Source organism: Venturia canescens, chromosome 9 (assembly GCF_019457755.1).
Source record: "Venturia canescens isolate UGA chromosome 9, ASM1945775v1, whole genome shotgun sequence".
In the NCBI taxonomy this organism is placed as follows: domain Eukaryota; kingdom Metazoa; phylum Arthropoda; class Insecta; order Hymenoptera; family Ichneumonidae; genus Venturia; species Venturia canescens.
In genome coordinates this window covers 14,151,159-14,179,158 of record NC_057429.1, presented here as the reverse complement: position 1 = coordinate 14,179,158, position 28,000 = coordinate 14,151,159, and the positions used below count along the sequence as shown (strand labels likewise).

At 42.4% G+C, this 28,000-nt stretch overlaps 1 protein-coding gene across 2 annotated transcripts in view; it reads left to right on the top strand.

The window, feature by feature from the left end:
* LOC122415546 (neuroligin-4, X-linked-like) overlaps positions 1-28,000 on the top strand; it is a 277,070-nt gene that overhangs the window by 214,343 nt on the left and 34,727 nt on the right. For both annotated transcript variants that reach the window (XM_043427741.1, XM_043427740.1), the window contains exon 9: positions 21,594-21,721. In XM_043427741.1, coding sequence (XP_043283676.1) covers positions 21,594-21,721 — 128 coding nt within the window. The remainder of the gene's footprint in view (positions 1-21,593; positions 21,722-28,000) is intronic.

Genomic DNA, 28,000 nt, shown 5'->3' with positions numbered 1-28,000 from the left:
CGGTTTTTCCTCAACGAACCAACAAGGCCGATATTATTTGGAAAATTTATGAAAACATTGGTAAATTAGTGCGATTTTCGTGGATTCGGATGGGGATAAAATGTTAGAATGATTCAAATTTCGAACAGCTAAAATCTCGAGTTTATAAACTTTGAATAATAATGTGGAGACGAATCAATTCGACTAGAGCTTTGAATGTCGAATAAATGAAGTAGAAATTTCAAGATTCGAAGCACGTTTACATCGAAAATAGAATGTAACAATCGTCTATAGAACGACGACTAAAATATCGTTTTTCCGAAAATTCGACGATCACTCTATCGATTCATAAATTACTACAGTCAGCAATACTGTGAATATCCACAATTTCGAAAATATAATAACGAAAGACCAAATATTACTGAGGTTAAAGTGGCAAAACGTTAAAAAGTCGACCGATCAAAATAAAGAAACGCAGCCGAGCTCGAAATACACGCGTCTCACTCACTCACTTACTCAGACTGGTGATCTCCAATTTCAAACATCGCCATTTTGACTTTTGTTTTATAGCCTCGAAAAATTCACTTTCCATTTCTTGCCACTTATATTCTGGTCTACAAAGCAACTGCTGTCCATTTCGAATAGGAAAATATGAATTTTTGACATTCAAATGGTCATTTAAATTGCATTCGAAATGAAAACTATCGAAATATATATTTTCGAGTCAATACAAATTCAAAGCAGGAATATTCGATTAAATCTGCTGAATGTTCGATCGGAAATAAGAATTTCGAATTACTTTTAATTTTCCCCAACCTGATGTTACATAACTTAAAAAATTTTGAAATATCCGACCATTCTACAATTTGGTTATTTTACATATTGAACTCCACTCGAACCAGAGCTGTAATGCGATCCACAATCGAATCAATTATGCACAGCGCAAAAGTTGGGCTCATATGAGAAATTTTCAAGGTCAGAAGATCGGACGGGTGTTTTTCCAGGGTAAATTTTCATCGTAGTGGAGCTCGCGTACGTTGTGGGAGTGGAGCAGCGGGTTAGGGTTCGGGTATCGGATCCAGTGTACAGGTTAAGCGATCCTAGCTGAACCATCGGTGCAGACGATCGCGCGTTGTGGCGTTGCGTCCTATATCGTTCAACAATTCGAACCCTATATACGGGACTAATCCCAAGGATTTAGCGTCAGTCAAGCTGAGTTACGTAGAGGGAAGACGGAATGGTGCGGGAGAGGAAGAGAGAGAAAGAGAGAGCTGTGCACAGCAAACTTTGCGACCCGCCCCCCGGGTCCCTCGTATAGCTCGATAGTCTCGTTATCCACACACACACAGACAAACGAACGTGGGACATGAACGAGTTGGATGAAACCTGGCGCAAGCCATCCTGTCGAGAAAATCCCGTGTCTCGCCTCGATTTATCCCAAATTATGACGAACTGCAAGCCCGAGGAGCCCCTGAGCTTTCGCGTGTTGTTCCGATAATAAATACAAACGGGTACCGACGGCTTTTCTTCCCACAATATACACATATATTCGGTAAAAACACACGCGCACTTATACCTGTGTACGCTCGAGTTCACATTTTCTGTCCACGAATCCTCGGGAAAGCGCCGCACGTCCTGCAGATAAACGAGCTTTCCTTCTACCGATCACGTTAATTATTTAGCCGGCGTATACTAATAATTACATTATAAAAAGATTAATCATCCAAGCTTTTCTCATGTCCGTCCCACCCTGTGTTCGTGTGTGTGTGTGTGTGTCCCTCAGCCGGAAATAGCTCAATGAATCACTCCGACACGATGCCCTCATTGTTTTCCATCCTTACTAACTCTCTCTCTCTCCCTCCCTCTCTCCTCCTCCTCCTCTCTTCCCCTTTTTGTGTCCTCCCGTCCATTAAAGAAATCCTGGCGTGTCGCGCCCGCACTTTTCTCTGCCGACAGCCAGAAAACCACTACGGATATCGCTCAAAGGTAACGTTACGTTTTCCGCGAAGATCGATCGCTCCCGGTCCAGCAAAACATCGTGTACAGATAAATTATCGCTGGTAAATAGTCCACAGATACCGAAAACGTCAATCAGCTTTCGACACATTTATTGGCTACTGGACGTGCGACTTTTTTCCACTGTCAAGATGATCTTTTAACGCGAATTCTTCATTTTCATGAATTTCATATATTAAAATCCCAAGCTCCATAAAAACCTTAAGAAAAAGTGTTTCGAGGTTTAATTGTCGCTGAAAATGAACTGTCGACACATATCTTTGCCGAAATGTTTGATTTTCTTAGCCATGCGAATTTTCGTCTTCGTACGAAAATACACTTTGTCCTGACTCGAGGGAGCACCGGTCCCAGGCCTCTCGAGGATTTAAGGAATGAAAATGCGAGGGACTCGGCCGATACAGAAACTACAAGTACAAGGGAGTTGAAGAGCTTACAGTGAGGTAGTAACCTCACGCGCAAGCTCTCTCCTTAAGAGCTCTGTACATTTATTTACAGGCTTCTCTGGCTGTACATTCGAGAGAGCAACGGAGAGAGAAGCTCAGTCGTTGGTATAGGTTAGGCGGTGCGCGTATGTCTGCATTATGCCATGTTTGCTTTGGGATTACGACGGTAAAGTATGGCGGGCGTGGCTCGTGTTTGCGATTGCCCGTTTCGTGGTTATTGGGAGTGCCGTCGTGTGTTCGGTGCCCAACCTACGGCAATACTCAACCGTTCTAGCATCGGCGTGGTCAGCGGTAGACGATTGAACAAAATATGTACAGGAAATTCCGTCCCGAAGTCTCGGACCATGGAACTCTGAGGTTCCTAACTCCAACGCTTTCAAAAATCGTTCTACTGAATTATTGAAATAGTCAAAAAAATTATCTTTGCACAGTAGTTTGTTCCTCTCGCGCAGCAATTCTTGTTTCTAGTTTCATTGCGCTGTTGAATAACGAAAATCAAACTCGAGACATTTGGATAATCGTCTGAAAAAATCCTCGAAAATGTTTACAGTCGAATTCTAAGTCGTCGGCGACGATTCCACAGTCGCTCTACTGGAGACTGTATCATGAATTTGTACGAAGCAGCGCTAATATCTTTTGTGCACGGAATGTCCCGTGTGCACATGGACCGATGGATAGTTTGAGAGAAGCAGCGACTGAAGCGACACACGCGCGTTTCCCTTCTCTTCCCAGCAGCCCCGTTCCATCCCAACGCTACGCTTATTCTCATCCAATAATCTGACTCGTCCTCACCCACCACTCACGAACATTATGCTAAATTATTGTTCACCATTACCGTATCGTCTGTTTGTCCGTTTTGTGTTCCGAACCGAAGGGTTTTCCCACAACCGTTGCTTCGTCTGTATCTCCAACTGACCGGTTCCCACGTATACGCCGTATACTGGAATCAAACTGCAACTTTGGTCGCTCTCTCTCGCGCTTCCTCTCTCATCGAACTTCCACTTGCCCTCTCAATTTCAAACTTACTCATGCCGTGTGTAAATTTTCAGCGCGCACGTCCGATCCCAGAACTTTCGATAATTCAGAAACGTACAATATTTGAGGGTCCAAATAAAATTTAGTTGGAGAACGTTTCGGAATGGAAGAACTCGAAGATCACTGGAAGCTTCATTTTTCGGAAGATGATACGATTTTTTCTTTTCATTCAATCACGAAAATCCTTTCTCAGTAGTAACTGAAAGTTTCGTTGAGGATTTCTCCGAGATTTATTGCTCGCATCGTCCAGAACATATCACGGGAAATTAATTGTTCCAAGATTCGAGGAAGGTCTTGACGAGCTCTCGGACTTTATTTCATCGCTAGAGAAGATTTATAATTAGCCGAAATAGAAATAGAAAAAAGGGGGAGGGGCGGCGGAGTGGATTTTCATTAAAAGTAAAGATGATTAAACGACGTAGTGATCGGCTTTAAGGATCATTTTAAATTGCCCTCTACGAAAGAACTTTCTCCATATATAGCCCGTCTATTGGTAAAATTAAACGTAAAGGAGCGTGGATCGATATCCATCAGCGATCGTCTGCAATTCCTCAGCTCTTCGTTTCACAAGCTCAACTCAACTTGTCTACGATGATCATCTGGAAACCACATTTTCTCTGTACAGACCGCCAGAGGAGAACAAAGACGAGAAAATTTTCCTCGCAGCCTTTCCTCATTCCTCTTCCTAGGCCCCTTGAGAGTTTTCTGTACCTACTGCGTTTTGCAACCTCTGCCATTTATCCATTATGCATACATTGTGTGTATACTCAATAGAACGAAGTAGGAAGTAAATTTTCCGCTCCCTATCTTCCTTATGCTTTCCCTTTCTGCTACTCCCCCTCCTCCACGCCTCTCTCTCTCTCTCTCTCTCTCTCTCTCTCTCTCTCTCTCTCTCTCTCTTTTAACCACAAGCTTACCTGTTGCCAGAGAGCATCAAGATCCTCAAAGGATTTGGCAATGGCGACTTGTAGCCTGCCTCGGGCCAAAGCAATTCAACACAGTCGAACACACTTGAGCACCTCATTGAAGCGGAGCTCGGGCCAAAATGATGTGGACTCTTATTCTTCATAATATACTTCAAACAAATGATAAGCGAAATGCTTCGATCATCCATTGAAATTGAATTTTCAATTTTGTAAGTGAAATTATATGCCGAATTATGGACTTGACTTGAAAAACGAAACGCAATAGAAGCGGTTTTGAGACGATTTGAAAATCAATTTCCTGCTCGTGCTGTGGCTTCAATGAAAATGTTTCGATCGAATACTCACTTTTTTTTATCTCATTCGTACATGAAACTTTCGAGGAAAGACAGAACCACAATACTTTATAGAAAGATTCAAACTAATTTCGAACATGCGAGGGTTTCTGTTTTCGTAAATTCTTCTATGCTGTGACGTCTAATGGCAGCAGAAACAGCAGTTTTAAAGTATAGAGCACAGCTTTTTTCGATATTTTCGTCACGTACACAAGTTCCGAACATTTGCCGGTCGGAGTGAAAATCCCTTCGTTCCTGAAGGTGCAACTGGATTGCGAAACCTAAATACCACCAATTATCGCTCGTACTGCCAATACCAGAGAATACCGAGGAAGATGTAGAAAGAGAGAAAGAGAATGAGATAGTGAGACGAAAGCGAAGGAAAAGCGAGAGAGAGAGAGAGAGAGGGGGGGGGGGTGAAAGGAAAGTTTCGTTTCCCCAATATGAGCCTGATAGAACGAGCTCCAATATTATCGAGTGTAGGAGCTTCAACTGGCTATTGCGAAACCTGTTAATACTCAACCAGCTTCGCGATACCCGTCGAGAATTCGTTAGCGAACATGCCTAATTAGCCCCTGAAACCGTTAGCGTTTCGACGTTCCATCAACGAAGATTACAATTATTGCGTCGTGCTCGCCGTTTCACGTAGTCGTGACTCGATCTGACCGTGTCGAATTTTCTCGACTGTAATCATTGTTCTTCCAGCGGTCCCTGAATAAAAAAAACATCGAGAAACTAATTCAATTACTGACAAGAAATAAAAATAAACTCGCAAGTTTTACGTCCGGCTTACAACGTCAATTTTTCGTGAGACTCCTTCAGTTAATTAGCAACATTTATATTTGACAGATATTCAAATGAAAAGTATTCATCATCTTATGTAGGATCCCTCATTTTCTTCCTCGTTGGATCAACTTTATTCCTCTTCGTTCGTAATTCGGTCTTGAATACAATAAAACTTCATCTACATTTTTTAGTCTCAATGAAAATAACTATTTTGCACCCTAATCACGCGATTTAGTGTCACTAGAAAAAGTAGATTGCCTTGGCCGTGTTTCCAGGGATTCGTGTAATAATCGAGCTTGATGATCCACGGAAGCACCTGTGACAAAAACAAAATGGCCGAGGTAACTTCCGCAGACATATTGCCCCGCGAATAATGCGGGGGTGTGAAACCGGGCAGAGGCGCTCTCCGGAGCGAAGTAGTAGTTGCAATTTGTACCCAGACAGGATTAAGTGCTCGTGAGTTGCAGCCACTTAGGTGCAATTGATATATATATATGCATGGGAAACGGGCAGAGGAGAAAGAGAGGGAGGGAGAGATAAGATGAAATATGGCAGGAAGAGAGACATCCAGAGTCCTCTAGCGCCAACTACTTGCACGATAATTCACAACTTACTTAACCATAATTGAACTAATGGTTAACGCACTACGCAAGCTGCATAGTATTAGTGTCAAATATTTTGTTGTGCTCGTAGTTAGATCAGACTTTGAACAATCTTGGAAGGAAGCAATGACACGGCGCGTAAGTAATTGGTCGACAAAAACGGCATGGCTTTTCCTGGATTTTCAGCCCAAAACAAAGGCTTCTTACAATTAGTGAATTTTTCTCTGGCAGTTGTAACATCCAGCAGAATATTTCTCACATCGAAGCAAAATTTTTCCATCAGTACCAAGATTCATGCGTTTCCCTAATTAGCGATTCTGGTAGATATGAGGCACTAAGCTACGGCAAGAATAATTAAAAAATTCCATCACGTCAGTTTTTTGAGAAAATGACTTTTTTCATATTTTTTAGTATCACCAGCGTTAACGTCCATTTTCTTCGAGAATAGTGCATGTTGGTAGCACTGATGATGTTTTTTACGTGTATCGATTGTGGTACGATATTTTGGTGATTTTTGTGTGGTAGTAAATAAGACGAATAGCTTCTCACAAGTGTGTTAATTCTCCTGGATAACTTGTGTTATATAACAAGAAATGGGTGCCACATAAAACGTGTTCAACGTGTGTTCGTAAACTACGTAAATGGTCACGGGGGTAAAAACATTATTTTATTTTGGAAACTCCAATGGTTTTTTAAGTAAACATTTATTTTTGAATTCATCAATTTTTGTTTTTCATAAAAATTTTTTAAAAATTCTAAAATCCGCGTGTCATCGATAAAAATAAATCTCGATGTACTAGAAGAAAAACCAAGCTGTATTTTAATTTGACATACCTATAGATATTCAAAAGTATATAATATAATTATTGAAAGGAGGAAAAACAAGTTAAATGTCGCAGGCCTGTGTAATCAATCAACAATCTTTGTAATTGCTAAATTTTCCAATTCAATTCAGTTGCAAACAAGAATTTCGTTTAGTTCCTTAGCGTCAGTGTTGTTGACGGCAATTGAGGGACGCGGTTCCGGCTCGATGCCAAGTCCTAAAATAAAAAGGGGGCGCAACCTCTGCCACGCACTTGTATCCGCGAATACGCCAGTTTTACGACGTCTAATTCAATATGATTAATCTCACACGATATCGTTAGTGCTGGAGCATAGTTTCTGGAACACTGAAAATTGGAATGATTATTCTGCCAATATATATTCGTGTTCGGAGAGCCGCGAAAACGGATTCTGATCAAGCTCAAGACATAGGATGGATATGAAAGAAGAAAGAAAATTACATTTCGATATTCGATGGAGTTTGAAATCTTATTGAAGATTATATTCAGTGTAGTCTTCAGTGACGTGGGCATAATCGAAGTGAACGCATCAGCAGGTGCATGGCGGTAGCTCGGTAAGAAAAGAGGGAAACGATGACGACACGCGGAGAGTGCACGAAAGTAGAGAGGAGGTGGAGCGGGGGGGGGGGAAGATGGGAGGGAAGTTAACCAACCACTGGCTCGCACCTCCGGTGCGAGGGTTGATGACACCGCGGTATAGTTAAAGCTTGCGTGAGCTCGAGCTTCTCAGGATATGAGAAGTGCTCGGAATAATCGAGAATGGAGTCGGACGAACTCGAAATGGAATTTCTGCAATCCATTCGGTGATATAACCGAAAGTGGCATCGAGACTTCCGCCACCAATGGTGAACGCTTGAGATCTTTGGAGAAACGGAGAAAGAGAGAGAGCCGGAGAGAATGAGAGTAAGACTCGGTGCGGGCTCGGCGGCTGGTGGTGTGCCTTCCGCAATTGGAGGACCATAACCTATTCCGGCGCGACGCGATTCCGAGGACTCGAAATTCTTGTCTTCCCAAGCGTTAAGGCACTGAAGGTTTGACTCCTCGCTGCGGTACTCTGCAACCCTATATACCGAATCATCCTCAAGTTCCAAGATACGAGTTTCCAGTTCTAGTGCTCTGGCGTTTAATGTTTTGCCCTTTCCCAATACCACACCACCTCGAAGAATACTTCCGTAACCTTCTCTCAATCGAAATTTGATTAGACTGGTGAACTCGATCGCGAATTACGATTCCGATGATAATAAACAAAATTAATATACATCGAGAGTTCACGTTGGATCATACCGACTGGAATTCTCATGATATAATAATCCTTCAGTGATCGAATTGTTAATTCTCGGGCATCGAATCATTCAGAAAGTTTCTAATCGTTTTTGTAAGACTCAAACAAAATTATTATCTCAAATCCTCATCAATACTAACGTCAGCAAAGCATTGGAAACATGAAAAAAAAATCACAAGGATTCAAAGTCAACTTTATCCATAAACCAAACCCTTTTTCGATGAATCACCGACATACTGTTTATCGAGCGATGATCGCCGAGGCCTGATTTTCAAGAGGGTTAGTTATCAATGTCATTTCCAATTCGATCCTTAAGTGCAGGCGACCTTGCGAGAGTTGTTCACTATCCTGTTGGAGGCAATTTGCGTTGCTTCCTCTGCCTCCTACTCCCTCTTTGTCTCACCCACACGTATACATCCATATAACCCGGTGTTTCTGTTCTCCCTGACTGAGAATTCAATTAGATATGCACTTCGAGATACGGAGCCACGATTTCATTGCGTTAACCATTTTGGCTTGTCCTCGGCAAGTCCCAGCCCCTTAGCGCGATCGGTCTTGTGCACAAGATGCATTGCTAATAGAGAGAGAGAGAGAGAGAGAGAGAGCTTACGGCTATGTGTGAGGGTGCAATATGGATGCTCGTTGCACAAACGTGACCGCGTAAGTTGTGTTAGCATTCCTGCAAGTATATGTACCTCGTTGCAACTAATGATCCGTCGAATTCATCATGAGTGCGGTGAGGAGCAACGAGCTTAGAGAGTCATCGTTTTACAAGCTGGAAAATCTGGGGAACGACAACCGAGAAATCAGGAAAAGCAAACAAGGAATAATCAATACCCTCCCCAAGTAGGTAAGCCGCCTGTGTGCGAAGAAATCTCTAATCCTGGCATCTGGTCCCCATCAGATTTTAATCTCAAACGCAGCTAAGAGCCCTTAGCCGAATAACAGGAAATTGGCGATTCCTTATCCCGTGGATGGCTTATGAAGGTAGAAACATTGCGCAATGAGAAAGGGGGGCTAAGGGGGACGACAGAACTACATTGCCAAGGGGGGGGGGGGGGGGGGGTATATAATGGTATGTTTCTCTTGTTCCATCGCCTATATTCGAGCTCTGTCGCCATTAGAGACTCGAGTGTGCTCTCCCGGTCGGGCTTACGTACCGTTTTGGTCTCTTCCAATTGCGCATACAACGTCAAAGTGCTTCGCCCTCCTCGTACGCGAGTATGAGGAATACGAGAGCTTCGTTCTCTCTTGGCCTGCTACGTAATAATGCGACTGTGTATGAGCAGTAATGTCGACTTGCTCAAGCTGGAGAGCCTGAGAACGAGAGCGAGAGAGAGAAACCAACGATTTTCCAAAGTAGTTACGGTAACGCTGTAGTCAGACAAGCGACAGCTTGTTCCATTCCGTTGAGCGAACTATGCAGCAACAGCAACAGCAGCACATCGACGACAGGAACACCGGAAGCAGCCCACAATATGTTTGAGTGAGCTTTAGCAACTCGTATTAATATCGAGGGGTCGGAGTGGCCGGGGAGGGCGGCGGGCTATAGGAAAACGAACATCACATGCGGAACATCGGAGTTCAAATCGTGCGACGTACCGTGTACAGAATTTCTCTTCCCCACAAGTACTTCTTATATTTATACGTACATTCTCATATATTTATATACATCGTACACTTTGTATATGGCGCCGACATAATAGTAGCAACAGCCGTCGTCTCTAAATTCAGGGCCAAAGTACGCTGCAAAAATATACCTACGAGACAGACATTTTGAAATATCGGAAAGAAATAAGCCGGAACGCTGCTGAGGAAATATACTGCGAGGCTGTATTTGCTCCGCAAATACCTACGATCCTATTTATTCCACTGGCCTTGAAGGCTCATTTGGGTCAATGGTGTGCAAAGCGATTGAGAATGTGAAAAAGAATTGCAGAGTAAAACTCTGCAGCGGGAAAGAAATTTTGTTTATCCAAGAAAATTTATTTCATTGGATCGAAATATAGTGGATTCAAATTTTGGAGAATTTTTGGAAATTGAATTAAATTATTTGTCATACCAAACATAAAAGTAAATAAATTTTGATCGATGAACAAAATTTTTGACTCGGTATGTAGCCGGGCCAGCGCTATCATCTGTTCATCGAGCCTGAATAACTCAAGCATCGAGGTGAAAATCGCTCGAGTTACTTCCTCACATTTTCAGCATTCTCGTATCAAGAGTTTTAGTCAAATTTCGAACAATAATTGAGGGGACCTGATCATATAAACAGTTCGGAACAGCTTCGAATATGGAGATTCCAACGGTTGCGATATTCCGAGGTTTTTATGGCTCGGTGCACATCGCTTGCTGACGTGCTGTTTCAACGTCACAGGAATTTACGTATTTAAGGGATACGTTCTGATAACGGTACTTGCGGTTGAGCTTATGAAGACGAAGCCATGATTCCGACAACGAGGAAAGTGGCACAGTGATTTGTCTCGTACAGTATCAGAGTGGGAAGGTTGCTAGAGCAAGGGAAGCTTGGGGATTGAAAGAAGAGGGTCGAAAATGGGTATGAGGTAAAGGCGGATTGCTGGCGATGTACGTAACAAGGAAAATTTGAAACTGCGGTCTTGGATGCTGGCCTCGAGGTCTGGTGGAATGTTCTTAACGTCGATATAGTCACAAAGGGGATGAAAAGGAGTGTCGAGCCATGCACGAGCCACCCAAAGTTTTGCCTGGGCTCCAGGTGTTTCGCAGAATTCTCTCTGTCCCCGGATGACGGCTTTCTCGAAAGAGACAGAGACCGAAAAGGGATTGAAAACAGGCGAGGAAATAGAAAGAGTTGGTTCAACCAGAACAGCTGAGTTTGCCACGAGAGAGAAAAGCCTAACGACGAAGTAGAGGGAACAGTTTCGAAACGAAATTTACCCAACCTCAAGCTGCTCCGAAGATGACACATGCACTCGATTATATTTCGATGACAGCACACATTTTACACATTCGAATATTTTCCATCTATATCTGTAAGATAATCCTTGCTTCCATAAAATACAAGACATTGGCCAAATTTTAGGCTCCAATATTAACGTGTCACGTAAATGCACCTTAAACGATGAGTTGAAATAGAAGTTAAGCAGCCGAAACGTTGCCATTCCTCGCATAAATAACAATCATAATAAAACGTCGCTGATTAAAAAAAAGTTTGCATGGAAAGTGACAAATTTCTATGGTAAAACAGCGCCGTACGAATATTTCCGGGTGTATAAAGTATTTAGTAAATGCGGGGGTTATTTGATTTATTTGTGTGACATGCTTTTTTTAATTATCACTCGAGCATAATGGCGAAGGTGTTTCTTCCCCGTGGGTGAGCTCGCGGTGGTCGTGCGGTTAGTCTGCCAGAATAGGTGTGAGAAAAATATTTTTAACAACGTTTATGAATGGGATAAAGAGTGGAAACGTGAAGAGAAAATAGCATGGCGGAAAAAACAATTATTAAAAAAGACAAGAAAAATAGAAAATATCGGAGAGGAAAAAAACGAGAGATGAAGAAGGTTGCGGCTCTGCTCTTCTGGCATCATTGTGCATTTATATATGTATACATATTGCCGAAGAGACTTTGGTAGTGCGGGCAGCAATGCATCAGCGGGTTAATGAGCAAACTTTAATATTCTCGGGCTCGAGTGAACCAACCCTCCTCCCCTCGTTTGTCTCTCACCATCAACCTTTTTCTCTCTCTCTCTTTCTCTTTTGCTGAGAGTGAAACTGGCAACGCTCACCATCAACCCTGTGCATAGCATGCTCTTTAATACTACTTTATTTTCTGCGGTTGCAGCTCTCGTTCGCTGATTCACTTCTCTGGTCTCTCTTCACTTCTTATATGTATATATATATTGACCTAAAACGAGCTTTAAGCTCACACTAAGAGTTCTGTAATACGAGTGAGACGATAACTTGTAAGGAGTGAATGCCTCGCGTGATAATACCTGGAATTGCATATTCACATTAATTATTTCCATTCAAGCCCGTGTCGAGAGTTGGCATCACAGTGAACGAAAAATCATTTCGCCTGATTTCTACGTTTCTTTTTAACGACGATTGGTTGAGTTTGGAAAAACGTGGCGTCGATATTCGAAAAAATGATGCAACTTCGTTCCCTTTGGTCCTATCAATATTATTTTTGTTTTATTAAATATTACGATTCTAACCATTCGATTGAATTTTCAATGGATTTTTGTTTCGAACTCTCCAATTATAAATTGAAATGCAATCGCTTTTTTTGTCACGGAAAGGGCAAACTCGTTATCCGCTAAAAAAAAATAAAAGTTACGACATCCCGAACGCGAATGCGGAATTGATCGTTTCCCACGATCTCTCCAACTGTGACGATCCATTTCCGAGGCTTATAAAACCTCGATTAAACCGTGAACAGCATCATATTAAAGTTACGAATGCACGATGTGCTCAGAGCAAAAGTCGATAAGTTCTGTCTAGTCTGATGCTCACGAGTGGTTCATAACGTAGTTGGAAATATTGTACAATCCCAGTGAATACAGTTGGATTCAAGAAAAGTTATTAAGTCGTTTCCACCTCTTTGTTTCTTGTCGAAAAAAAAAACCCCATAGAAGAGTTTCTTTTGTTAACTTAGAAAATTCGAATATTTCAGGTCAAATTTTACCACAGATGTTCTGGAAAAAAAGATGAAGCATCAATTTTGGGTTTAATTGAACTTCCTGCAAAATGACTCTTTCGCCTCATTGAGTTATGAACTCAGGTTCATTAAGGCCGACGAATAGACTCAATCGAAAAGTGATAAGTGAAGAATAGCTTTTCCCGTTCTTTTGTTGCCGCATGATTCATCAAATCTGGTGATTTGCTTATCGCAACAATCTGACGGTGACTCTCGACCCGGCTCGTATTTCAATGGCCTCTGGCCATTTATGCCACTACCGCGATTCGCTTCGCATCTCCTACTAGACCGAGGATTATTGACGTCCCCGGATACAATCCGGTCGAGGCCCCTGCCACTAGGGCTGATCTGACCACGCAACTATACCATCTCCGAGCAGATAACGCGCGGCTATATCGAATGCTCCAATCCCGGGCAACCTTCGATATAGACCAATTTCTCTCTCTCTCTCTCTCCTACTCACACACACACATATTCTCACGCTTGCTCTCCCTCCCCCCTGTCGCTGCCCCTGTTGGAACCTCTCTGCGATATAATTAATCAAAGGCTAAATTTGCATAGCTAGAAATCCTCATCGACGATCAAACGAATCAATCAACTGTGTTGCTTTTCAACATTTGTCTTCTTTTTTTTTCGTTTCCACATGCAGATTACACGAATCGATTTAAATTCGAAAATTATCCACATTGTTATTATACTTAATTCGACTACATGACGAATATTTGAAGACTACTAAGTTACTTGTGATCCAAAAAAGCAACGGAATCTTTTTGCTCTTTTTATGATTAAAATTTGTTCTCGCAATTATCAAAATTATGGGTAATTTATTTGTTGAGATTGATCAATTTTCGTTATTATGATAGCGATTAGAATACTTTCGTAGTTAAATCGTCAAGCAAAATGTGACAACAGCCCCATTTCTATCTATATGCGTATGCATATCTATATTTTAAACCAACTGCCGACTCATCGTGTTGTCAAACCCTCCACCGTCTATGTCATTATTACTCGTTAACCTCAAACAAGTATTTTTCTTTTTCTATTCCCATTTTGATATCTGGCGACATTATATTTTCTTATTCTCGTATTTGGCTCTTTAAAGTTGGGAGGATGCTATTTCGTTAAATCGAGATCGTCGCACAGGGAGTGTGCCTGCAATATGAGCCTATGTATAAGGCTTAAAAAAATGTGATTTTCGTTAATTTTTTCTTGACAACTAGACGATAGATCCTATGATGATCCCGAGAACAGATACAAGGTTTATATTTTCCACACATTTCAAACTGATTTCGATGGCAAATAGTTTTTGTTGATTCTTATACATTTTCGAGGAGAATATTTTGAAAAACTGTTTCAAGGCACTCGTCAAGATTTGCAGCGAATTAATCCTAAAAAATACGCGCTTTTTGTCTGCGCCAGAACTATGGGCTGACGTATTGCAAATAGACGTTGAAATTGAAGGGAAATCTGAGGCGACTTTATCTACGAAATTGTGATTTTTCGCTTTCCAATGCCTGCTCGGTTATGGATTGTTTAACCGCACGAGGCACTTTCAGTAAACGCGCCGATTAGCTTTCAACCCCATTTTCAGAGCGCTCTCAAGCTTTTATATTTCTCGCGCACACACGCACAGCCACATTACTGGTGTCGCTAAGTATAAATAATGCATGTGGACCTCGAGAGTAAAAAGACGTTTGAAGAAAAAGTCGTTACCGAGTATATACACGTGGCTAGAACGAGCTTTTAGTCAGCTTTCCGCCAAGATGCTCTTGGGTGCAAAGCGTTTGTGAAAATTACAAAAAGGAAGTCTAGGAGGGACGGGGTAAGGGAACAGGAGGAAGGAAAAAAATAAGAATAGAAATGAGGAAAAGACTGTGCATCGCGAAGATGCTCAAAGACTTTAAACGTTCCGCTCTTGTGGTCTGAGTATTCAGTGGGGCAGAGATACACGAGAAAATTCGGGAAAACAGCGAAACAAAGTTTGCCGGGGTAAGAATAAAAATCCCGAGAGAAGCAAGTAAACTTATACGATTAAACGAACTTACCCGTAAGTGAAGTTCTATCGTAATTGTATAGAGCGCCTCTTCCGAAGAGATCAACATGGTAGTACCCCTCCTCATGCCGATATCACCACAGGTTTATAGTAAAAACGAAGTTTTTTGTTTTTTCGTTTACTAGGGCGCGCCTCGCGCGTCCCGCCCTCATTTCTTTACAGTACTGCCGTAACTATTTTTGGGACTAACATAGCTTAGTTATGGGTTTGGGTGGGAGTATGATCTCTTCGGAAGAGGCGCTCTATACAATTACGATAGAACTTCACTTACGGGTAAGTTCGTTTAATCGTATAATTGTATTTCGCGCCTCTTCCTCGAGATCAACATGGTAGATGTTGAAAGTTAGTTACGGCGGGTGAATGTTTTGACAGAGTGATTTATTTTACCAAATAAATAATAGAGGCTTTAGACAATAACAATCATATCTGAGAATTATGATCCTAAAATTGCTCTTGCAAACACGTCTTTGGGCTCAGCCACCTCTAAGTTATAAAATTTGGCAAATGTATGTGAACTTTTTGTCCAACCCGCGGTCTTTTTGATGGTTTCTATGCTTACGCCTTTTCTGCACGCTGCCGACGTAGCCGCGTGACGAGTGCTGTAAGCTGAAAAAATCTCGGTGTCAACCCCGCTCATTTTTAGCACGGATTTCACCCAACGACTCAGAGTTTGAGTTCCAACCGTCTTAAAGGGTTTTTTAAATGAAATAAATAGAGCCGTTTCGGACCCTCTAACTTTTTCGGAACCACTTAGATACGTTTGTAACGCGGCTGCTACACATATCTTTTCATTTTCCGGGTAAAATGGCAAAATTAACGTCGGTTGTTTTCTATTTATACCCGAGGTCTTTATCCGCCCAGGTATCTTTATCTCGAACATGTTTTCTTTTTTATTTATATTGCGGATGTTAATGAGCGATAAAGTTTGAGGTCTGTGGCCAGTAATTAGTGCAAGCAATGTAATTAACTTGAGCGACAATTTTTCTAGCGACAACTCATTATTAGACGGCCAGCGCGAAAAAAGATCGAGAACGACCTTGGGATCCCAGGTAGATTCATATTTTGGTGCAGGAGGTCGTTGTTTCGCGATTCCCTTGCAAAATCGTTTTACTCTTTCATCGAATCCGACCTGTGGACCCAACAGTAAAGCTATCGCTGACCGAAAACTGTTTATAGTTCCATAGGATGCTCCGTTGTTGAATTCATTGGCCAAAAAAACCAATACGTCGGGAATTTTTGCTGCGAGACTGTCTATCTTTTTCTCCTTACAAAATTTCCACCAGCGCTTAAAGCCGGTTTCGTATTGTCGTAACGATGATGCGGTTATCGAAGAAACCGCGACGTCCCATGCCTCCTTTGGCATTCCTCTCTTCGCAAACGCTTGCTCGATATAACTCCGGCCACCAGGGTAAGTCTTCGCCACAGTGGGTGAGGCTCCCTGTTCGTAGAACGTAAAAGATTGATATTTGGCTCGAAAAAAATCGGTTCTCCTTCGAACATAGACATACATAACGGAAACCAGGCTTGGGAAGGCCATTGAGGGACAACTATAATTCCTCTGGCTTTTTCTAGTTGTACTTTTTTCAATACTTTTAATATAATCGAGAAGGGTGGGAACGCGTAGAAAAAATATTGTTTCCAATCAATTGTAAACGCATCCACCGCGATCGACCCTGGATCTTTTTTCCACGATACGTATTTCTTGCACTTCGTATTCGTTCTACTCGCGAACAAATCAATCTCAGGGGCTCGGAAGTTCCGTGTTATTTCATTGAAGACCGAGTCTGATAACGCGAACTCCGTTTCGATTTCTAATCTTCTCGATTCAGCGTCTGCTACCGAGTTCTCTTCGGAACAAATATACGACGCGAAAATCCGAAGATTTCGCCGTTCACACCATCTCCATATGTCTTTCGCGAGCGTACTCAACTTTCGCTTTTGAATACCACCCATACGGTTAATGTATGCGATCGCGGTGGTATTATCAATACGTAGTAAGATATCGCAGTCTCTCAAGTGAGACGCAAAACAATTAATCCCGAAAAAAGCCGAGAGAAGCTCGAGATAATTTATATGGTTCTTGCGTTCTTTTGCACTCCAAAACCCATGGGTTTTTTCACCATTGCAACAAACGCCCCAGCCAGACAGCGACGCGTCCGAAAAAATCTCCATTTCGAATTCAAAATTCTTAATGGTGTTCGTTATTGTCATAATGTGAGATTTCCACCAAAATAGGTCTTCTCGAACGTTATCGGACAGCCTCATAGTCGCTTCAAAATTATCTCCGTTTTCTCGAAGAGCAACCATCTTTTCTCGTTCAAGGTCTTTCATATACGCCCAACCGTACTTAGAAGCTTTGCAACAATCGCCGAGGCTGCCGATGAGAGATGCGAATTCGCGTATCGAATATGAATGACCCACGCGAAATTTTTTGATCGTATCGAGCATTTTTTCTCTCTTATTTTTTGGAATCTCGATTAACATATTCTCTGTATCTAATATAAATCCCAAAAATTTGCAACGTCTCGATGGCTTGGTTTGACTTTTTTCAATATTGATTATAAATCCCAGCTCACGTAGTAACGCACTCGTTATTTCGACGTTGTTTTCGCACTCCTCAAGTGTATTACCAATCAATAAAAGATCGTCTAAATAAATAACGGATAAATATCCCTTTTCCCTCAAGAAAGCGACCACGGGCTTCATAATTTTCGTGAACACGTATGGCGCTATATTGAGGCCGAACGGCAAGCACGAGAATTCGAAACACTCGCCGTTGAACAGAAAACGAAGGTATTTCCTATACGATTGAGCAACCGGCACTACATAATACGCGTCTTTTAAGTCGAGCGTAGCCATAAACGACCCCTCAGATACCAAGTCTCGAGCTGTTCGTAAATCCTCTAATTTAAAATGCTCGGTTTCAATAAATTCGTTCAGGCTCTTTAAGTTGAGGATAAAGCGGCTAGAACCATCTGGTTTTGGAGTAAGAAAAATTGGCGATATAAACTCCCCTTCAGTTCGTTCGCACTTCGACACAGCTTTTTTATCGATCAATTTTTTAATTTGCTCCGAGATTTGAGATCTTTCAGAATTTGACCATTGTGGTTCCCTAGAAACCGAATTTTGAGTTACCCGTGCTATAAACGGGATTTCGATTCCTTGGACCCAGCCCAAGACTCTGTCATCAGTAGTTATACTTTTCCAGGCATCGTCGAAATACTTCAAACGTCCTGCCAATGCACTTACAGTGATTATTGACGTTTCCTTCGCGAATATTTGTCGCTCTTCGGCTCGGGTTTGCGATGACTCGCTGAGCTCCTCGATGCGTACGTTTTCCTCTGCCCGCCCCCCGATGTTCCCCGTTGTCGGTAGCTGCGTTGTTGGAGCGGGCCCTTGAAGTTTTTTGCAGGATAACTGATTGTCGGTCCCTTGGTCCCCACCTTGATTTGCTTGGACGAGCGCTCTAGAGCTTGAGCAGTCTTTAAATTTTCGTCTAATTGTTTTCCAAACAACCATTCGTCAATCGCCGTCGAGTTGAGCGTGTCTTTGACCGAGGTGTTTAAATTACCGACTATGAGCGCCTTGCGCGTCATAGATTCTTCTCTCTGTAAATCGACAAGAAGTTTTCCGCTGTCCGATAAAACTTCTATCAGAGTCAGTCTTTCCACTGTCTCTCCACATAGCAGCTTCGAGAGAACAGTACCAAGCGCCGAGATGCAGACCGTCACTTTGTCTTGTTTTGCTACAAGACGAGCATCCCTGCTCGTGACTGGCTCTGTGAGAGAGGCCTTGATCTCTGGGTTTAATTTTGGTGGATTCACCGTTGGACAATTAACCGGTGTTCCATACTTGAGGAGCAAAGCCGTCCGATCCTCTTTGGGAAGCCCGACTGCTAAAATCTCGGACCAGCGCGATACCAACTCCTCACAGATCGACGATCCCACCGGTTTATTTATCGTCAAATGTTTCCCGAGAACTTCAAGCGCCTTTTCATCGATGATTTGTTTCGGAGTATTGCTTTCGGCGTTCGTCGATGCGTCTACCATCGTCGCTTGGTCCGTCGATGCTTCGCCAATCTCTTCCGGTAATTTTTCTATCGATTGCGTGTGCACTCTCGACACTGACCTCGATCTCGACCTCGATCTTGATTCGGACCTCGATATCGACCTTGCTTCCGAACTCGAAGAATATTCCGAACTCGTACATCTGTATCCTGTGACACAATCAAACAAAACAAAACCTCTCAATAAATATCTCCTAGAGACAATTGAGGTTATGTTGTCTTTCTGCCTCTTTTTATCTCGCCATGCGATTTGTTCTCGAGAATGTCCCTCAGACATTTCGAAATCTCTCGAAAAAACGTGTTTCGTTTAACACAGTTATTCGGACCTTGTCCTGTACGAGCGGGCCTCACCCGCTCGCTTAGAGAGATATTTCGTTTAGCACGGCTTTTCGGACCTTGTCCGGTACGAGCGGGCCTTACCCGCTCGCATAGAAAGACCTAATCTTTCACAATTAGCCTGTGCGGAAAAACCTGACGACTCTCTTGAGTCAATTTGTCGATTTCGTAATGGCCCAGCTCTTCGTATCGCGACGAAGACGGCTGTTAACGATCGTCATCTTGACAATCTGTAATAAACAACCATATATACTCACTATGCTTTCTACGTCGCTCTCTTTTCCTCTTCTTTTCACGACGTTCCAGCCGTCTCAATCGTTTCTCGAGACGATTCTCCTTTTCTTCATCGTCGGATTCATTTCGGCGACTTCTTTTCTTTCCCATCTTGGTTAACTTGCGAACTGTCAAAACACGTCTGTGGCTTTCGGCACAAGAAAAAAGAATGAGGGCGGGACGCGCGAGGCGCGCCCTAGTAAACGAAAAAACAAAAAACTTCGTTTTTACTATAAACCTGTGGTGATATCGGCATGAGGAGGGGTACTACCATGTTGATCTCGAGGAAGAGGCGCGAAATACAATTGCCAATATTCTTTTATTTCTATCGTTCGCGAGGAGATAAACATATTGAAAAGAACATTCTGTCGAGCATTTTTTTATCCGCGAGAAGATGCCATTTGCCATTCAACTTCAAGACTTTGATGCTCTGCGCGTATAAATTCTACTTTCAACCTGCATTCGAGCTCATCCTCCTCCCCTTTTCTTTCACACTCCCTTTGTCCCAGGCCGATCACCTCATCGACTTACGATCGGCTCCACCGTTTCGGCCACCACCCACCAATACACACGGAAGGGTCAGCTGTGTCAGACACGTGCTCAAAGGATGTCACGGATGTCCCGCTGCTAACATAAACACGCTTCCAGGCTGTACCTTACTTCCTGAATCCGGGAGAAGGTCATTCGTGGTAGCTAATGCATATATAGACACGCACTAGTACAAGCTTGGCTCAGGCATCACACCAGATCTATATATACTCCGATGGACTAATGCCAGCAGGAACCCTTCGCCTTCATCCCTGTGGACGCACTCACTCCTTCCTTTTGTCTCAAAGTCATTGAGACACCCACATATATGCATATATGTGCAGGTGCTTTATTCATAGCAATTTGGCTTTAGGCACCTGAAACAGTGAGGACTAACATTGGTTAAGGAACAACCAGAGCTAAACTCACCCTCTGTGTGGCCACTACTCGCCTAAAGCTCGATTACATGCCCGATTATGACAGCAAATAAAGAGCGCAGTCCAGCCTGTGGAGGTTGAAAGGTATTTTTTGGGATTGGAGAACTTCAGTTTGATTTTTTTTTTTTTTCACCACCCAACACCGGAGCCATGAAATGATTATTACTGTGCTTCTGAACGGATTCGTGGATTATCAAGGATCTGACAGTTCGAGGCGTTTTGTCTATCGTTTACTCGGAGAAAGAGTGCATGCGCGAATGTCGAATATCTGTAAATCAAAGCTTTGAGAAGATTCAATGGAACTTCAGAAGCCAATGAAATGCCGAGTACAATTCGTGTCGAACAATCGAGGAAATCCGATCGAAAATCATGAATTCTCACTAGCGAGTGAATGCGGCAACGCCACATGTGTATATACTCTTAGCGATGTTTGCGTTAAGCACACGTTGTTTGCGAGCATTGCGTGGTGTGAAGCGAACGGTGCTGCCAGCCTGAATACTTGCCGCCACGAGATCTAAAAGCTTCGAAAATTCATTGACTGGCAACTATAAATTTCGAAACTGCCAGGAGTTTCGTTCACGTCGCTTTGGAAAAATGATTGCAAGTGCAGTTTTTTCGTTCAGATGATCGAAAATATTTCATGAAAATTTAACTTTTCGAGGAAATATTGTAACCGTGGATACTCCGTCGATGTTAACGTTTCAAAATCAAATTTCATCAACCGAAATTCGAATCAACTGGGCCAATCGAACCTTCGGAAAATTCGCACAAACGCAAACGTCAAATATTCCATGAAGTACGATAGACATTTGATTTAAAAAATCGACCGCGCGAGATGAGAAGAGGCGCGATATCGTCACTCGTTTCTCCATTTCTTACACAGTCTCTTGAGTACATACAAACTTTCCGGATCCTCGACACAGTCCTCGAGCACGAATTCGATTGAAAGACACGAATTTGTGTTTGTGCTTGCTGATTACAGAAATCCGAACGGAGCTGAGCATCATCGGAAAAACGACGCTCCGCTTCCGATCAGCCAGGAGAAGAGTAAATTTCGAAGCTTCACGTGGGAACAGTACGATCCGGTTCATCAGAAGTACTTGGAGATCGGTGAGTTACGAAATTCACATTTAATTGTTCGTTATATCTGTGAAAGTTTCGTAGCGTAACAAATGGTGAATAGGGCCTCAAAAAGTATTCTGACGAATGAAACTCTGAGCTTTTTTAAACAAACTACGAAGCATCAGAGATCTTATAAAATCTCGATACGTACCACGTCCCTGCATTCATTTAACTGTCCTATTTACAGAGTCTGTATATAAAGCGAAACTCATTTCACGCTCAGAGGAAAGTCTCTGTAGCCATTTCCCTTCGTTCCTTGCATTTCTTGCCCGCTTTACCGGAGACACTTCAGCCCTTCCGCGCCCTTCTCTCGTCTCATCAAGAAATTGCTGGTTACAGACATTGTCTCCTCGATAAAATTCCCATTGGAAAAAGAAAAGGTCCCAGTCCGTCGACTGAGTTACCACGGGATTTTCGCAAAAGTATTTAAGATTTTTTCCAATTACATGAATTAATTCCATGAATGTAGTACCGGAAAATTCAGGATGGACGATCAATGAATTCTGTATGTGAGGCGAAAAGTCACCCACAAATACTAGCGGAGCAGCTAGCAGCAGAGGAAAACGCACGAGGCCAGCTGTTGGGAGAGGCAAATTTCCACCAAATTCATGTCCATGAATCGTGCAAAAAAATTGGGATTTTTTTTCATTTGCTAAGCGTTTGAATGAGTTAGATTCGGTCTGATAGTTTTTATAACGAAAGTCGTTCCCAAACTTTTTCATAGCTTTTTATATTTGTACGCATTGGTGTACGCGCGTATTAATACATGGGTAAAAAAGTGGAAGAGCGATGAGATGAACGAGTGGCCCTCGGCAAACGCGGGCCATTTCTCAATGTGCCGCAGATGAAAAATCACGCGGAACGATAAACCTCCCCCTTCGCACTCTTCCCGAAAACCCCGCGTTTTCAGGCTGCACATATCTATACAGAGGAAAGACAAAAAAAATACGGGAGCAACATCGGCCCGATTCGAGACGTAAAGTAAACAAAGCAAAAAAACATATCCCGCTAAAGTAATGGGGGTGGCACGCGATTAATGTCGCCTACTTTTTTCCTCTATTGCGTCCCACTTTATTGTCGTGCCGGTTTTCCGGCCCCTTCCCCGTCGCCTTTTACGAGGACGATGTTATTTTTGAGTGCAAAGGTGTTGAAACACGCAGTCGAATTTTTTTCGTCATCTGAAGAAAAACACACTGGAGGACCGTAAATTAAGAGCAAACGGGGCTTCCGCTCTCCAGAAATGTTTATTCGAGACGCATCCATAGTCCGTTGGACGCTGCCCCATGACGCTGTCGATTGAGAAAAAACGTAGTCGTAGCTCTCGCAGGAAAATATAAAAATGAAAGAAATTCTAGAGTAAGATATTGACTTTGCCTGGGAGCGTTAATTGCGTTACGTTTTGTTACTCGACAAAGACCCGGGGGGTTAGCAAAGGGATGCTTTCAACTTTCTCCCTCCGGGTACGTGTATACACGCGACATGACTTTATATTCATGGACCAAAACAACGGATCGGTACCATAACTAACGCGAATCATACTCCCAACCCTCGGAGGTAGAGAGCTGAGCTCAATAGTTGGCAAAACTATGTATTCATGTGTAAAACGAACTTACCCAAAGTCACAGTACACACAAATGGATACTCGCAAACTGCACCGTTACACCACAGCCTCGCCTGCTGGGAATGGTACACATTTCGATTTTTCCCCGGGCCACAGTTTTCCGAATGGAACAGAGCGATGGTTGTTCTCGACTCGTTGAAATTACTGAAATACGTAATTGAACATCTTTTTGTTTTCATTTTTCATGAAACCTTTTGGGGTTAAAACGAGCTCGTAGCATCGTTTTAATCTCCTTTTTCACTTTCACTTAACCCTTTCAGGTGCACTGGGACTGCTATACGCCTATTTAGTTTCCTGCTCTTTTTAGGGTATATTTTGGAAAGTAAAGCTCTGGGAATGAAAGGTTTAAATTTTTAAGACTCTAAGCTACTTGTCTAAAACACCTCACAGTCATTTTTGCAATTGAATTTTTGTGTTTTCTACCAAAACACAATTTGGTCGAATTTATATTCAGCGATCACGAAAATTCATCGAAATCAAATTTCGATAAGAATGAGATAAAACGTACACTTTGATGGTCACTGTCGGATAGCACCCAACCGAGTATTATTTTCGTACGAGGCGTTGCCGATCGGTGATCGTAATCGGACTATTTTCTCAGGAAAGAGAAAAAGGGGAGGTCAAAATATCGTCCAATCGATGGAATCAGATCCGACTCCATAAAAGGTGGTGATACTTGAAACAGACAAAGGGGATGATGAAAATGTTTGTTTTTTAATTTAAAACGCTCGATAGAAAATAAGCCATGGGCGAGGGGTGGAGAAATGAGGGATAAAGGGGCTCTTAGAAAACTCGCTGAAGTTCTTGAGTCGATGGAAAAAATACGAAGGGAAACATAGCGAAATGGATGGTCGGGTATTCTCGCAAGATTGTCCCGTAGATTAAGGGTGAAAGCGGTGTCTCACCCTTTGAGACTATCGCCACAGATATAACATGCTAAACAGTCAACGGAGTTTCGAACGTCCAAGTTTTGCTTCTTGGTACTCTGCTTTTACCAAGATTAGTCTTCTCTCTCTTCTCCTCTTCGTCGCTCTTCCGCCGTCCCAAAGAAAATGGTGACTAACTCGTTCACCTCCGAACTCCCTGAGCCAACGAACTTTCACCCGATCCTAAACGCTCATTCGTTTTTCCTATTCGCGCTTTTCCTTTAGCCTTATTCCGAAAAAGTTGGTAATTTATTACAAAACATTGAGATGACGTTGGGCTGCTGAGGGCTCCTGCTACTGGCGTATTACTCCGATCACACTCCTCCCTCGTTCCTGCGTCTGCGGTCACACATTGTTTTTCAATTTTTTGTGTAGCCTGCAGTGCCTATCTTTTCTTCTCTCCTTCGCCTCATTTCGCCACTGTTTCTTTTCTGCGGTACACCACGTACGATTGATTTCGGCAGAATTATTCGACCTTCCTGATTTAATATTTAACCCCATCGACAAATATACATCGAAATTGATGAGAATCGTGGAGTAACAACACACGAACATCAAAAAGAGTTTATATTTATTCGACAAATTGGAGCGAGCCAATCAACACCCAGCATCATCCGCGCTCCAATCAATCGGATCCACCACATTTCATCGAGTTATTTACGTGATACGAATACCTTTTTCCTATGAAATTCAATATTGTTCCGTCATACGCGAGTGATTTTCGCCCGCGTATATCATTTGGAACGCGCTACACAGTGGTCCATGCACGTGGTAAACGAATACGATAAAAATTCGCATCGAGGAAGCCCTTTGACCAAAAAATCAAATACGGCGAGTCTATTTTCGAGAAGTGAGCGTGTCGATGGAGAAATGCGCGGAGGGACAAACGTCGAGTATTTTCCAGGGCGGTGTGCCTGAAGGAAAGAGATGGAAGCCCGACATCATTGGCTGTTACGTGCGCGCGGTGTGTATTGCAAAGAGCGCGGGCTTCGTGCAAAGGTGCGGAAAAACTTTTTGTATACTACGTTCCGCAAAGCGTGTGCAAAGCGTATGACAATATTTGTACTCGTTTCGCTTCGAAACTTTACTCGTTCAGTACACCCCATGTAAACACTCCATATCTGCATGAGTCTCGTGTATAGTTACAGCTCCGCGAAAGATCGTCTCGCAAACGAGTTCCACTCCTCCTTGACGCATTTCCCCATGTTTCTCACCCTCATCTCCATTCGAATTCACATCTTTTATCAGAAACTGCTCAAAACGATCTGCAAACTGAACCTCTGGAAACGCAACTGCGATCTCGAAAAAACTCAACCTTTTTTTTCGTACGCGTTAAAATTTCGTCGGAAAACCAGACTGAAGGTTTAAAGACGAAGCAAAATCCTTAAGCAACCCTCGGAAAAGCTTCCAACTGCTTTCGTGATGATTGGATTCGTTTATTGAACAAAATCCATTTCGACCAAACGCCAAAAGGATGCATCCAATTATTGTTTTTCTTCAATGACAAATTCAGTTTACTGAACAACAAGAAAGTTTTTATTTCATTTATTTATCTGTCATTCATTTAATTCGGTTCAACTATTGGAAGGAATGAAGCGATCGAGTAATAAAAAAAAACTTGACAATTTCTCTTCTTCTGACCTTTTTCACGTTAAAACTGTATGCAAATTTGAGCAGAAGAGAAACTGCATGCAGTAATGCGTCTTGTATCTACTCAGATAGTTATAAGTTTGTTTGTCCCTGGGGTGATGAATTTTCGTGTGCTTTGGAAGTTAGTTTGGGTCCATCGGACCAGCTGCGATCATGCAGAAATAGTCAGTTGGTCGTATAATGTGGGTATCTATGTGTAAACAAGCGTATTATAGGACACGTATGTATTTACATATGGATGTTAAAGGCGGTGTAGATTAGAGGCGAATTTTATGACGAGGTCGCTGCTGGAGTCACTTGCAACGATAAATAAAACAAAGAATAGAAAGGGCAGAAGGAAACTAGAATTAAAGAGGCTCCAAGGGTAAATGCTATGGGGAATCGATAGCTTTTGTTTTCCCTCGATTATTAAAAAAAATTCTTCGTATCCATCTGCCAGTTTTATAGAAAATACACTGCGATAAAGTTACCAGCGTTTACACATACTCCTATCGAAAAAACTTATGTTACCAGCCTCCAGGAAGAGGGATAAGAGTGAAAGAAGATTGGGTGTGCACAAAGCACACAAAAAGTCCGCTTGTCTACCTCTTATCAGAATTTCCTCTTGCTACATGTGCGTATATTTTCCCTCCACTTACACACACACTGCTGAGTCTTCAAATAGGTTTAATCGTAAGGAAAGATGAGACGAAACAGATCCAGTGGGGAATTAAATAAAACGGCCACTGGGGAAGCCCTCGAAAAACAATTCCCGTGACAAAAATTGAATACTTGACCTTTCTATACTCCGGAAGTATTATTCTTCGTTGGAGAGAAAAAATATTCGGAAGATGGCAGCAGGAAAGAAACGTCGACATCCAAGGGTTCTTTGCGTACACGGAGAAAACGAGGCCGAAAATTCTAGAGGAAAGTACTAGGAATATAGTATCCCGGGGATGCATATACGTATACTGGATTACAACATTTTAATTCGAAGAGCAGCAATAAGAATTGTTCTATCCACCGTAGTAAAAAGACCAATACCCATAAGCATAGTAAAAAGTGTTTTCAGTCAGTTTTCAGTCACATTAAACGTTTATATTGTAACGTATGCTGGGGCAAGGCTGAAAAAGCACTATGGTAAAATATTACACGTATTTGGTGTACATTCGCGTATTTATCATAGAATTTACTATGCTGACAGTGAAAATTTGTGTTTTACAATACGAATATAATAGAATTCAAGGGACGAAAAATAGTAAAATTCAAAAAAACTGTTTGTAATCGGTGCCTAAATACTTTGAAAATTTTCGTTTTCTCCGTGCGCTTGTGTTCTGAACATTCGGAGGCTTGTATGAAAAACATTAATCCCGAGTAAATGCCTCGAAGACGCTCAACTCGATGAGTCAATTTGAATGAAATGCTCCTCCAAAGAAAAACACAAAAAACTTGAGTCACCGATCACGAGCTCGAGATTTCATTATTTTATCTCCTTAATGAATAAAGTAAAAAACACTTGCTTCGTAGTCGTTTTTGTCCCGCTTTTCACGCGGTCCTCTCTTGCCTCGTCCACCGCCAACTTCACCTCGAATTATATGAAAACGTAAATATACTCTATTCCACAAAGCGCAGCTTGCAATATCTATGTGTTCGCTTGGTATACATAAACATAGAGATTTTAAGGGACTCTCTGATGTTTGCTATCCCAATCATTCTTGCACGGGACTGACCGATCCTCCTCTCCTCCTCGGTCTGCCTCACTGGGCTCTCGTAGGACGCGTCAGAAACATAACCCACTCGAGTCAGCGAGTACGAAACTTGTTATGCAAAAATATATAAACATAGAGGAATGTTTTACATATAAACACGTCACAGATATATAAGGAGTGATGCAGCTTAGCGCACACGTGTGTTTTCGCGAACATGAGAGGAGAAAGTCGATGCTGGCGAGGGCCCGAGAAATGAGAAGTGCGAAAGAGGTCGCCCCGACAGCCGGAAATTGACCTGCACCGTCAAGACCATCCCCAGCCCGTAACGCCGGTTCTCCGCCCTCGAGAATTTCCCATTCTCAGTGTCGACTACATTGGAGCA